This window comes from Neoarius graeffei, chromosome 17 (genome assembly GCF_027579695.1).
Source record: "Neoarius graeffei isolate fNeoGra1 chromosome 17, fNeoGra1.pri, whole genome shotgun sequence".
NCBI lineage: Eukaryota > Metazoa > Chordata > Actinopteri > Siluriformes > Ariidae > Neoarius > Neoarius graeffei.
The window spans coordinates 69,144,774-69,159,727 of NC_083585.1; the positions used below are offsets into that span (position 1 = coordinate 69,144,774).

At 41.3% G+C, this 14,954-nt stretch overlaps 1 protein-coding gene across 2 annotated transcripts in view; it reads right to left on the minus strand.

The window, feature by feature from the left end:
• Positions 1-14,954, minus strand: part of ppp2r3a (protein phosphatase 2, regulatory subunit B'', alpha) — a 143,002-nt gene that overhangs the window by 44,074 nt on the left and 83,974 nt on the right. For both annotated transcript variants that reach the window (XM_060897933.1, XM_060897934.1), the window contains 5 exons: positions 9,125-9,361; positions 8,899-9,002; positions 2,978-3,080; positions 2,818-2,892; positions 2,066-2,152 (listed from right to left, as the gene is read on the minus strand). In XM_060897933.1, coding sequence (XP_060753916.1) covers positions 2,066-2,152; positions 2,818-2,892; positions 2,978-3,080; positions 8,899-9,002; positions 9,125-9,361 — 606 coding nt within the window. The remainder of the gene's footprint in view (positions 1-2,065; positions 2,153-2,817; positions 2,893-2,977; positions 3,081-8,898; positions 9,003-9,124; positions 9,362-14,954) is intronic.

Sequence of the window (14,954 nt, forward strand, 5' to 3'; positions counted from 1 at the left end):
TATTGTCTGTATTCACAACTTCAGAGCTCCATACTCCTCAGCTATGTCATTATCATTCAGGTGTCTGTATTTTCAAGTTGCCTTGAATAGCGTCTTCATGACACAGCATGGGATCAATTTCTTTCGATTACGTTCTTCATTATGTCATATATTAAATATAGTTAGTTTGTTTCTTTTTTTATCAGACATCTAGTTTTTAGGTGACACTCTGAGGAAGACGACAGTCGTACGTCGAAACATGTCAGGTAAACAAACCTAAAAACTAGATGTCTGATAAAAAAAGAAACCAACTAACTATATGGGATCAATTTCCCAAGCAAAAGAATGAAGTTTTAAATGGGTATAAAACCTGAAGGAAAGAGATTTGATTGATGGTCACCACATCAGTATTGCCATGGCATCACTACTTCTCTTTCAAGGACTTCCAGGAAGTTTATTCCAGTTTTTTGTCTTGATCACATGAATTGCATCACTGATAGCTAGCATGGCGAGACAGCGTCAGTGGCAGGCCAATTCCCTTGGTCTGCCTTCAGAACTAGCTAGCGACGTTAACTGCGTCAGGGGAAAGTAACCTTTAAGGTGAGACATGAGTAAATTTTTTTTAATTAAATAAAAAAAAGAGTACATACAGTACGAATGAACTGAAATAGGGCTTCAAAGCCTCAGTAGCTACTAACAACATGTTCAGCTAGCATGTAACGACCTGTGTCCTAATGTCAGAAGAGGTGTCTGATAAATCCTGACATTATATTTGGAAACCTGCGTGGGGTCAGTCCTAAAAAAAGAAGAAATGCAAGTCATAACTCATTACACTTGTTTTTCTGTATAAAGTCATACACGTAATTTCCAGCAGTGGTCAGGTACAGAGCTAGACACTGTTAGCGAATGTTAGCATTCTTGAAACATCTGTACAAGTGACTGTGTGTGTTTTGTGGTTGTTTAAAATTTAAATAGCATTTTCAAATTTGATTTCTCTGTCATGTCATAATTGAAGAATAAGTTCAAATTGCACTTGAAAGCACTGAAAATATAGTATGTGCACCCCTGACCATCAGACTCATATGTGCTTGATGAACCTTCTATTTCAGATTTATTCCCGTGTTTGCTGTGATAATGAGCTCCACTCTTCTCTTCTGGGAAGGTTTTCCACTAGATTTTGGGGCGTGGCTTTGTGCTCATTCAGTTCAACTACAAGAGCATTAGTGAGATCAGACACTGATGTTGGGATGTTGAGGAAGCTCCAGTTCCAGTTCATCCCAAAGGTGTTCAGTGGGGTTGACTTCAGTCGGGGCTCTGTGTAGAACACTTGAGTTCATCCACCATGTCTTCAGGGAGCTTTTGTGCTTTGTGCACAGGAGCATTGTCATGCTGGAACAGGTTTGGGCCCCTTAGTTCCAGCGAACGGGAATTGTAACGTTACAGAAGAAGGAGACAATCTATACAACTGTGTGCTTCTGACTTGTTGAGAAAGAACCACATATCGATGTTGGGGTCAGGTGTCCAGAAACAGTTTCTGGACACCTCACCCCAACATCGATGTGTGGTTGGGATCGCTGGAACTAAGGGGCAACGTTACAATTCCCGTTCGCTGGAACTAAGGGGCCCAAACCTGTTCCAACATGACAATGCTCCTGTGCACAAAGCACAAAGGATTCATGTGTCCTACACAGAGCCCCGACTGAAGTCAACCCCATTGAATGTCATGTTTATTATCAGGTAATAAAGCCTTAAGAGCTATAATTAAAGAAAATTTATAAAGCAAGTAGGCTGTGTGTGGTCCATGTTCACTATATTCAGCTTGGTGTGAATTTGGAAATACTACTTTTAAATCCTCCACATCTGTGCTCATGTCTCACCTTAAAGGAGTAGTGCCAGCCATGAGTCTCCACTTTGTTTTTAGCATGTCTTAGCATGACCTCGATGAGTTTCACATGAGCTTTAAATAAGCCTGAGCCAACTAGTCCAGCACTTTTTTTATATTCACTTGGTCACAATAAAAGGATAAAACTGGACACAGTGAACGAAGGGGAGGTCAATCGTTCAGTAGGAGGTGATGAGGGTTTACCTGCAGGAAGTTACTTCTCCTGAGCTCAGTCATGGTGATCCTGCCTGTCCATGAGCGATTCACTGTGTAAAATATCCTCTGGATCACCTACACACACACACACACACACACACACACACACACACACACACACACACACACACACACACACAGGGAAATCATTCCAACTGGTCATTTTTATACACTGTTTTCATCCATTATCGATGTTTGTCCAGAAATAAACAGTGAAGTTATGGAGGACAGTTTGGAGGTGGATGGTTGCTTGAGTTCATCCCTATTTAGCAAGTTGTGTGTGTGTGTGTTAATTTGCTAATAAGTGGTGCTGAAGTGACAATAGCTGAACGCTAACATTTCACACCAGCTTCTGCTTACTGGTAGTTTTGTGCTCAAGGGAGCGATGGAACAGGAAGCGACCAAATATGGGCATGTGTTTTAGGGGGGCAGTAGCCTCACTGTTTCCGTGATGTCACACTTGACTATAATTACGAGCCCCTCCAACACACACACAGCGACAGGCAGGTCCCAGCTGTCCACAGACAGACAGACGTTTCGCAGCGGCTCGAGTCCGAGTTTAACGAACTCAGCTCAGATTTAAAAATAATCGCATACTTTCTAGGGACTGTGGCTGTGATTCAGCTACAGAATGACAAGACAAGTGCAGGCCTGTAAAGACAGCATGGCTGCCTCAGTGTTGAGCGATTCTGATGCTTTTAATGTGATTGGGTGAAACTGAGTGAAATTGGGTGACATACGGTGGTGATGTAGCGGGAATGGAATTCAGGAGCGTCTTTTAAAAATGTCAGACCCGGATGAGTGTCCACGACGTCCTAAGAGGAAAAAATAGCATGATTAGACAGAAATGAACAAGAAATTAAGACAAAGGTCTGATTTGCACACATATATTGAACTGACCTGTAAGAGGGGGATGAAGTCTTCCTGTTCCAGGTACGTGCAGCCCGGCTTGGCCAGCAAGTAAACAAATTTGGACGCATCATCATAGCAGCTGTGTAACAACCTGCACAGGGGAAAGGGAACGATATTAGATCTTAGGTGTTAGGGTTAGATATTGTGCCAGTAGTTCTGGATATCATCAACAATAATCTACTTCTGCTTGCAGCTTTCTGCATTTGTATCTCACTTTTTGCTGCTCTGGATGAATCGATACAGACACAATAAAAACTGCATCTCCCCAAAACTGTTTGTCTACGCTTAAGCCTTATTTCAGTGTTTATTCTCACATGGATATTATCAATTTGTCCAGAAGAGCTGCTGCTGCAATCATTAAGCCTCTCCTGTGTTTATGCCAGGACTCTTTTTTCAATCTGATCATAAGTTTTGCTGTTCATGGAGTTTTTTTTTTTTTCCAGTGATGAGGAAAAACTTTGGATTGTTCAGTAAAGATCTAAATCCACATCTGGATTTCTGTAGTTTTCTTTGTGGCAACATCTGTTGTTAAATTCACATCTAAATGTTAACAGATGCATCAGCGAGAATGAGGCTGGACCTGGATGTATCTGCTGCTATGTAAACTTTCTATTTATCATGGAAGTTGGTATTGTGATAGTAAGCTATCAGCATTCAGCTAGTTTTTATCATGCTAGGAAACATTTGTGAGATCAGGAATGACGCTATTTGTCATTAACATCAGCTAATGTTTTCCAAAAAAATATTTGTGGTTCTTTGTTGACAAGGGGCACCAGTGTACTGTCGGATGGGACTTAAATGGTGGCTGTAGGATGAGAGAAATTTGCTCTCTGCAGAGAATAATTTAACAGGGAAGCCATGGCCTAATGGTTAGAGAAGCAGCTTTGGATCACAAGGTTGCCAGTTTCATTCCTTGGACCAGCATGAATGGCTGAAGTGCCCTTGAGCAAGGCACCCAGCCCCCAACTGCTCTACAGGCTGTTCTGGGTTTGTTGTACGTTGCTCTGGATAAGAGTGTCTGCGAAATGCCTGAAATGTAATGACTTGATGTACCATCTAGTTTCTGGTTCTACCTTATCCCCAAGATCCACATTACCACAGCCTCCTCTAATCCTGCCTTTTACTCTTTACCTTGTTGTGCAAAATCAGTAGAAGCAGCCAAAGAAGATATTCCCGAGATTCAGGTCTTGTAAATAAAGCTGCTTGTGTCATCGTATGTCAAATATAATCCTGACTTGAAGCAGAAATATGGACCTCAATTCCAGACACCTTCACTGAGTGTCAGCACCGCGGCTTTCATTATGGACATGAATAAATACAGACTTCCTGGCCAGACTGAAATCTGATTGGTTCACAGTTGCTCAAAGTGTGCTTTTGGGTATCTTTGTTAATACCTCCAGGGAGGGGTTTCCCAGCTCAGATTATGTTTCTGGACCCCCCTTTTTTTTTAAGTCAAAAAGTAATATTCAAATCCCTTTCTTACACATCTTCAGTGCTGTCTTGCTCTAACATACATCCAATTTGATAACAGAGGAGGTCACAGAGCAATTAAACTCAACGAACACCATATCCACCTTGGTGACAGCAATCTCTCGGCTGTCTTTCACCACGAGTGTGCTAAGAGTCACTGAATGTAGTGAGCATGAGCTACCTTGAAAGATACCTGACATATACACATTTGGTAACTGCAGATCAAAAGTCCAAGGAAATCTAGATCAGATTTCTAAAAAGCCTCAGGCAGATCACCTGAAGGAGCATCAAATCCAAGTCTGGGATCACGGCATCAAAACAGATCAACGTTTCAGCAACATAAGGACATTTTGGCTAAATGTCCTCAGTCACAGGAGCCAAAAATCCAAGTTGAATGACTTGTGGTCAAAAGGTTAAGGGGATGGGGGCATCGTAGCTCAGGTGGATAAGGCGCCATACCATAAATCCAGGGACCTGGGTTCGATTCCGACCCAAGGTCATTTCCCGATCCCTCCCCATCTCTCTCTCCCACTCATTTCCTGTCTCTACACTGTCCTATCCAATAAAGGTGAAAAAAGCCCAAAAAAATCTTTAAAAAAAATGGTTAAGGGGATATGAGAGTGACCCCAGTTTTGGACAATTTGGTCAGCATTATACAGTGGTGCTTGAAAGTTTGTGAACCCTTTAGAATTTTCTATATTTCTGCATAAATATGACCTAAAACATCATCAGATTTTCACACAAGTCCTAAAAGTAGATAAAGAGAACCCAGTTAAACAAATGAGACAAAAATATTATACTTGGTCATTTATTTATTGAGGAAAATGATCCAATATTGCATATCTGTGAGTGGCAAAAGTATGTGAACCTTTGCTTTCAGGATCTGGTGTGACCCCCTTGTGCAGCAATAACTGCAACTAAACATTTCCGGTAACTGTTGATCAGTCCTGCACACCGGCTTGGAGGAATTTTAGCCTGTTCCTCCGTACAGAACAGCTTCAACTCTGGGATGTTGGTGGGTTTCCTCACATGAACTGCTCGCTTCAGGTCCTTCCACAACATTTCCATTGGATTAAGGTCAGGACTTTGACTTGGCCATTCCAAAACATTAACTTTATTCTTCTTTAACCATTCTTTGGTAGAACGACTTGTGTGCTTAGGGTTGTTGTCTTGCTGCATGACCCACCTTCTCTTGAGATTCAGTTCATGGACAGATGTCCTGACATTTTCCTTTAGAATTCGCTGGTATAATTCAGAATTCATTGTTCCATCAATGATGGCAAGCCGTCCTGGCCCAGATGCAGCAAAACAGGCCCAAACCATGATACTACCACCACCATGTTTCACAGATGGGATAAGGTTCTTATGCTGGAATGCAGTGTTTTCCTTTCTCCAAACATAATGCTTCTCATTTAAACCAAAAAGTTCTACTTTGGTCTCATCCGTCCACAAAACATTTTTCCAGTAGCCTTCTGGCTTGTCCACGTGATCTTTAGCAAACTGCAGATGAGCAGCAATGTTCTTTTTGGAGAGCAGTGGCTTTCTCCTTGCAACCCTGCCATGCACACCATTGTTGTTCAGTGTTCTCCTGATGGTGGACTCATGAACATTAACATTAGCCAATGTGAGAGAGGCTTTCAGTTGCTTAGAAGTTATCCTGGGGTCCTTTGTGACCTCACCGACTATTACACGCCTTGCTCTTGGAGTGATCTTTGTTGGTCGACCACTCCTGGGGAGGGTAACAATGGTCTTGAATTTCCTCCATTTGTATACAATCTGTCTGACTGTGGATTGGTGGAGTCCAAACTCTTTAGAGACGGTTTTATAACCTTTTCCAGCCTGATGAGCATCAACAATGCTTTTTCTGAGGTCCTCAGAAATCTCCTTTGTTCGTGCCATGATACACTTCCACAAACATGTGTTGTGAAGATCAGACTTTGATAGATCCCTGTTCTTTAAATAAAACAGGGTGCCCACTCACACCTGATTGTCATCCCATTGATTGAAAACACCTGACTCTAATTTCACCTTCAAATTAACTGCTAATCCTAGAGGTTCACATACTTTTGCCACTCACAGATATGCAATATTGGATCATTTTCCTCAATACATAAATGACCAAGTATAATATTTTTGTCTCATTTGTTTAACTGGGTTCTCCTTATCTACTTTTAGGACTTGTGTGAAAATCTGATGATGTTTTAGGTCATATTTATGCAGAAATATAGAAAATTCTAAAGGGTTCACAAACTTTCAAGCACCACTGTAGCTATAGTAGTATAAGTCAGGTCAGTGATACTGGACATGTACATACAAGTGAGGACGTGTGAATTTGGTTCAGGAGACAAGGGGACAGCACAATGGACAATATGGTCATATATGAAACTGTTGTCCAAAAAGAATGCAGGGAAACCTTAATCTTTTGGTCTCCAAACTTGGCATGCTTTTTTTGGCTCTTAAAGATACATGTCATGTTGTCATCTTATAAACTGGAAGTCAAAATGTCTAGCAGGTTTGAGGTGAACCATAATTTTGTACATTTCGGCCATATTAGGACCTAACCCTTTCACTTATTTTAAAAGTGAATGCTGGTTAAAACAGTGGGTGGCACAGTGGTGTAGTGGTTAGCACTGTTGCCTCACAGCAAGAAGGTTCTGGGTTTGAGCCCAGCGGCTGACGGGGGCCTTTGTGTGGAGTTTGCATGTTCTCCCTGTGTCCGCGTGGGTTTCCTCCAGGTGCTCCAGTTTCCCCTACAGTCCAAAGACACGCAGATTAGGCTAATTGGTGGCTCTAAATTGTCTGTAGATTTGAATGTGAATGGTTGTTTGTCTCTATGTGCCAGCCCTGCAGTGACCTGGTGACTTGTCCAGGGTGTACCCTGCCTCTCACCCATAGTCAGCTGGGAAAGGCTCCAGTTTGCCTGTGACCTTGCACAGGATAAGCGGTTATGGATAATGGATGGCTAAAACAGAAAGGTGTCAGTGTTAACTTTTTCAGCAGTTTGTGCTACAGTAGCTCTTCTGTGGGATTGGACCATATGGGCTAGCCTTCACGCCCCATGCAAATCAATGAGCCTTTGACACCCATGACCCTATCGCTGGTTCAACGGTTGTCTTTGGATCCTTGGACCACTTTTGTTCAGTACTAATCACTGCATACCAGGAACACCCCACAAGATGTGCCATTTTGGAGATGCTCAGACCCAGTCATCTTGCCATCGCAATTTGGCCCTGTCAAAGTCACTCAGATCCTTACGCTTGACCATTTTTCCTGCTTCCAACATCTAAACTTCAAGAACGGGTTGTTCTCTTACTGCCTCATATATCCCACCTCTTGGTAGGTGCCAATGTAATGAGATAATCAATGTTATTCACAGGCAGCATGGTGGTGTAGTGGTTAGCACTGTTGCCTCACAGCAAGAAGGTTCTGGGTTTGAGCCCACTGGCCAATGGGGGCCTTTCTGTGCGGAGTTTGCATGTTCTCCCCATGTCTGTGTGGATTTCCTCCGGGTGCTCCGGTTTCCCCCACAGTCCAAAGACATGCAGGTTAGGTTAATTGGTGGCTCTAAATTGACCGTAGGTGTGAATGGTTGTTTGTCTCTATGTGTCAGCCCTGTGATGATCTAGTGGCTTGTCCAGGGTGTACCCCACCTCTTGCCCGTAGTCACTGGGGATAGGCTCCAGCTTGCCCGTGACCCTGCACATGATAAGCGGTTATGGATAATGGATGGATAGTTAAAACAGAAAGGTGTCAGTGTTCACTTTTTCAGCAGTTTATACTACAGTAGCTCTTCTGTGGGACTGGACCATATGGGCTAGCCTTCGTGCCCCATGCGAATCAATGAGCCTTTGACACCCATGACCCTATCGCTGGTTCACCAGTTGTCCTTTGGATCCTTGGGCCACTTTTGTTCAGTACTAACCAGTGCATACCAGGAACACCCCACAGGATGTGTCATTTAGGAGATGCTCAGACCCAGTCATCTAGCCATCACAATTTGGCCCTGTCAAAGTCGCTCAGATCCTTACGCTTGACCATTTTTCCTGCTTCCAACACATCAACTTCAAGAACTGACTGTTCTCTTGCTGCCTGATATATCCCACCCTTCGACAGGTGCCACTGTAATGAGATAATCAATGTTATTCAGTTCACCTGTCAATGGTTTAATTTTATGGCTGATCGGGGTCTATGGTTCATGTTCAGAGTCACTGAACATTTAGTTTGTCTGTGCTACAGTATTTTTGTTCTCAGTTCAGTCTGTAGAAATACTTTGCTAAGTCAAGGTGATGTCCCCTGTCTTAACCTAACCCCTAAGCCCCTAAATTTACTTCCACAGATCTCTGTTCACAGAGTTTTGATACTGAGATTTGGAACACCATGTCTGATCTTTACCTTTTAACCAATTATTGATTTGGATTAGGGATTTAAGGTTTACTCACTTTCGCCATGTGGCGATAAATGAATGGACAGAGACGAAGCCAGTCCTCTCTCCTCCTGCACAGTTAAACATTGGGGCCTTCCAGTACAGCGGACACCCACATGCCTGAGTAAAATTACAAATGTTATTTTATTATGGCTCGATTAATATTTTCACATATGACATCTGAATAATGTTGTGAATCATGAAAATAATGAGGTGATAATCTTTCTCTAATTTCTGGTCACCTTGGCAATCTTGCCCATCTCGTAGATGTCGGCTTTTTCCTCCTGCAGCTTGGCAAAGGCCGCCTCGACTTTGGCTATAGCCTCATCGAAATTAACGGTGAGGTTTGGGAGACCCGTGGGAAAATAAAAGCGTGGAATGTTAATGGAGGGAGGAGGGGGTGCAGGTGGGGGAGGAGAGGGGGAACGAGGGATGGGAGGAGGAGGAGGAGGAGAGACAGGTTTCTTCTCCGGCTGGATCTAGAAAGAGAGATGCAGACAAAGAGGGAATGGTTTGCATGAGCTTTCAGAAATTGTTTTCACTAAGTAGTTACTGTCTTAATTTTTTTCACATCATCTAATTAGCATATTTTGCATTATTCATTAACCTGGTCATGAACTCAAACTCAGTCTATTTGTGTATGTCTATTTAATAAAACCCCAGTTCCAAAAAAGTTGGGACACTGTGTAAAACAAATAAAAACAGAATGTGATGATTTGCAAATCATGGAAACCCTATATTTCATTGAAAATAGCACAAAGACAAGATATCAAATGTTGAAACAGAAATGTTATTGTTTTTTGAAAAATATATGCTCATTTTGAATTTGATGCCAGCAATATATTTCAAAACAAGTTGGGATGGGGCGTGTTTACCACTGTGTTGCATCACCTCTATTTTTAACAACACTCTGGAAATGTTTGGGAACTGAGGAGACCAGTTGCTGTTGTTTTGAAAGAGAAATGCTGTCCCATTCTTGCCTGATATACAATTTCAGTTGCTCAACAGCTCGGGATCTCCTTTGTCATATTTTGTGCTTCATAATGCGCCAAATATTTTAAATGGGAGACAGGTCTGGACTGCAACAGGCCAGTTTAGCACCTGGACTCTTTCACTATGGAGCCACACAGTTTTAATATGTGCAGAAAGCGGTTTGGCGTTGTCTTGCTGAAAGAAGGAAGGCCTTCCCTGAAAGAGATTTTGTCTGGATGGCAGCATGTTGCTCTGAAACGTGTTTATATCATTCAGCATTAATGACGTCTTCCCAGATGTACAAGCTACCCATGTCATGTGCACTAATGCACCTTCATACCATCACAGATGCTGCTTTTGAGCTGTGCACTGATAACAAGCCGGATGGTCCCTCTCCTCTTTAGCCTGGAGGACGTGGTGTCCATGATTTCTAAAAAGAATTTCTACTTTCAATTCGTCATATCTCAGGACAGTTTTCCACTTTGCCTCAGTCCATTGTAAAAGAGCTCGGGCCCAGAGAAGGGGGCGGTGTTTCTGGGTATTGTTTATATCTATTGGGGTGGCACGGTGGTGTAGTGCTTAGCACTACAGCAAGAAGGTTCTGGGTTCGAACCCAGCGGCTCGCAAGGGCCTTTCTGTGTGGAGTTTGCATGTTGTCCCCGTGTCTGCGTGGGTTTCCTCCGGATGCTCTGGTTTCCCCCAAAGACATGCAGTAGGTTAACGTGGGGCGGCCTTGGGCTGAGGTGCCCTTGAGCGAGGTACTGAACCCCTGACTGCTCCCCGGGCACTCTAGTGTGGCTGCCCACTGCTCTGGGTGTGTGTGCGTGTGTTCACTGCTTCAGATGGGTGAAATGCAGAGGATGAATTTCACTGTGCTTGACGTGTGCATGTGACAAATAATGGTTTCTTCTTCTATATCTGGTTTTAACTTGCATTTGTGGATGCAGTAATGAAGTGTTTTCACAGACGATGGTTTTCTGAAGTGTTCCTGAGCCCATACAGTGATTTCCACTACAGACACGTATCTGCTTTTAATGCAGTGTCTCCTGAGGGCCTGAAGATCACAGTCATCCAGTGTCAGTTTTCAGCCTTGTCTCTCGCATACAGAGATTTCTCCAGATTCTCTGAATCTTTTAATGATATTATGGACCATAGAAGATCTGATCCCCAAATTCTTTGCAGTTTTACATTGAGGAACGTTATTCTTAAGTTGTTGCACTGTTTGCTCACGCAGTCTTTCACAGAGCAGTGAACCCCGCCCCATCTTTACTTCTGAGAGACTCCGCCTCTCTGGGATGCTCTTTTTATACCCAATCATCTTAGTGACCTTTTGCCAATTAACCTAATTAGTTATTTACACAACTTTCAATCTTTTGTTGCCCCGTCCCAAATTTTTTGAAATGTGTTGCTGGCATCAAGTTCAAAATGTTTTTTTTTTCAACATAGAATAGAATAGAATAGAATGCCTTTATTTCACTGCACAAATGTACAACAAAATTTTAGTTTATCATAGGAGAGCAAAGCTGCTGTGTACGTGTGCACTGTCACTCTTGGGCACTTCAGCTTAAGGCCATCCTATGTTAAGCTAACTGCAATATTTTTCAATAAACAAAATTTTTTTGTCAGTTTTAATTTTTGATTCTATTTTCTGTGAAATATAGGATTTCCATGATTTGCAAATCATCACTTTTTTTTTTTTAATTCCCGGTTTACACATCATCCCAACTTTTTTTGGAATTGGAATTGTAGACAATGACAAACATCTACAAAACAATTTTTAAATATAAACTCTTCTTCAGATAACATGTTTTCATTTGACATTTCATAGTTAAAATGTAAAACTATCAAAAAAAAAAAACTTTCCTGCTCTTTTGTACATCCACTGGGAAATTTCATAACCTGAATGACAGTAATGCTAGTTTGTGAAAGTGTTAGAGGGGACGACAGGGTGACAAAGGCAACTTCAAACCTGAGCACATAAATATTAATAGAAATTAATTAGAAAATAAGAGAAAAGTATAGGTATTGTAATATACTGTCTGAACAGGAAGGTCTTTTAAACCTTCAGCTGTTTTCAAGGATGTTTCGAATTGTTTTAAAAGTTATTACCTGTTGTGGGAACACAAATGACACCTGACTTTTGATTTTAAGAAGTCAAGCATGTTGACATTCAATGCACTCATCGTAAATCGATGCACTCATTGTAAATCATCGTCACTGCAATGCTAAATGATGATGAAGCAGTTCATCACCTACAAACTCAAATTACTCGAGGAAATCAGTTAATAAATATCATTACCAAGCAATGAATGGTGTTTCCTCACTGCATCACACTCCCACACTAATCCAAACATCAACATTCTGCAGACCTGTACATTACACTAACACCATCATCAAGTTTGCGGATGACACCACAGTGATAGGCCTCATCAAGGACAACGATGCCTAGCTGTGTGGTGCAGCGAGAACAACCTGCTGCTCAACACCAGTAAAACCAAGGAGCTCATCGTGGACTTCAGGAGGAATGCTGACACACACACACACACCCATCCACATCAACGGTGCAGCAGTGGAGCGTGTGACCAGCTTCAAATTCTTAGGAATCCACATCTCGCAGGACCTCACTTGGACAACCAACTGCTCCAACTTGGTCAAGAAGGCTCACCAGCGTCTCTTTTTCTTGAGGACTCTGAAGAAAAACCACCTCTCTTCAGACATCCTGGTGAACTTCTACCATTGTACCATCGAGAGCATCCTAACCCACTGTATTACAGTGTGGTATGGGAACTGCTCTGTCTCGGACCGGAAGGCGCTGCAGAGGGTGGTGAAGATCACCCAGTGTGTCATGGGAGCCTCGCTTCCTCCTATTGAGGATGTCTACAGGAAGCGATGTCTCAGGAGAGCCATAAACATCATCAAAGACTCCTGCCATCCAGCACACAAACTGTTCACTCTCCTGCCCTCTGGAAGGCGCTACAGGAGCCTTCGGACTAAAATCACCAGGTTCAGGAAGAGTTTTTTTCCTTCAGCTGTCTCACTGCTGAACTCCACCCCCCCACGGTCCCCCCCCTCCACACACACACTCATCAACAACTCCCCCCCAACAAACTGAATTGTCTTGAACTGACTTCATTGCACTATCACTATTTGCACTATTGTTTATTCATAGCGTGTTTTGTATATACTGCAAATATCTATGTATTATACCATTGCACTACAGTTCATTCATATTGCACATTTTGAATATATTGTAAATATCTATCATATCATCATACCATTCCATACCCTGTAATTCCTGTACATTTATATTTATGTATATTACACTTGTGTTATTTACTGCTATGCACTTCTGGTTAGATGCAATCTGCATTTCGTTGCCTTGTACCTCTGCCATGTGCAATGACAATAAAGTTGAAAATAATCTAATCTAATCTAATCTAATCTAATCTAATCTAATCTAAACATTCAGAGCGCTGAGTAAACTTTGTGGATGTTCACATTTAGATTTATATCACATTTGATTGAATTTTTTTTAGAAAATAAATGGAATTCTGAGCTCTAAATGAGATTAAGATCACCTCTGTATCAAAAACACACATTTAGAGCACAACAGGAGTCTCAGCTCTCATAGAACAGTGCAGTAAACTCGAACAGTGTAATTCAGGGTCGTAGTAAAACAGTGTAATGCAATGTGACAGTGCAACACAGTGTAACAGTCAGGCAATAACAGTATAGTGGGCATGTAATGATGTATCATGTGATGATAAATCATGATACAAATTTATGATGATTTGAATCGATGAAATAAAAATGCATCATGATTATTGAATGAATGAATGAATGAATGAATGAATGAATTTATTTATTTCGAACATGTATAAAAATGTATGTAACTATTTATACATACAAAAGAAAGAAAATGAAAAAAGTGACAAAAAAAGAATAAATAAAATAATATAAAGAGCTAATACATTACAATACACCGCACATTGTTCGAAAAAGGAGTGGGAAGAAGTACAATACTTTTTTTAATTTCCCACCCCTTTTTAACTACCCCGAAATCCAAACTACATTAATACACTTATAAAAATATATACCACATATACACTTCATGATTATCCATATAAATATATAATTACAAAAATAAATATATACTACATACCATATCCATATACATATATATATACATATACACATAACTATCTATATAAATATATAATTACAAAAAAAAAATATCTACTACATACTTATCCCTGTAAATATGAAGATATCTATCCCCATAAATAAATATATACCATATACTAAGCTAGTTCTAATATAACAATCAATTATATTATCAGGCTGCGTAAACTCTTAAGCCAGTATCTCACTGGGCTGCGACAGCTTACGACAAATTGCGAGTGTCATTCGCGAGAGAGTTTCAAAAGTGTCTTGAAGCATTCGCAGGGCTTCTCAATTTCCTCGCATGAGTCACAAAGTGTCGCTCCTTCGTCGCTGAAACTTTGAACATGTTCAAAAAATTTGTGCGACAAAATTTCTCTCAAAATAGCCGCAAACGCGTCACTGGTGTCGCAAAGCCGTCAAGAACCCTTCTCAAGTCAGTTTCCGTGAGACAGGAAGTGCGAGTGTATCTCACTGGCCTGCAACAGCCTGGGACTAGTTGGAGACACAACAATTGCAATAAAATATGTGAATATCAATTCAGTGTGATTCCAAGTGAAAACTGTCGCTAATTCGCATATTTTATCACAATTGTTGTGTCTCCAACTAGTCGCAGGCTGTCGCAGCCCAGTGAGATACTACCCTTAATTTTTCCTACCTGTAATTGTGTTGTTAAGACAGCAGAGGGTGCAATAACGTACATTATTATCAATACAGGACACTTTTTCGATGGAATAAAAACGTGTTCTATTCCCTTCTAGCGGGTTTCATTCATTTGGTTTGATAGCATGCAATATTGTTAGCATATCGCTTATCCTATGTGTATTATGTCACTCTACCCAATGGAGAATGAGCATTGCAGATGGTTTACGATATTGTATTGTTGTCAAGACAACATGACATCACATGTCAGAGACATAAAACTTCTGTGTTAGCGAA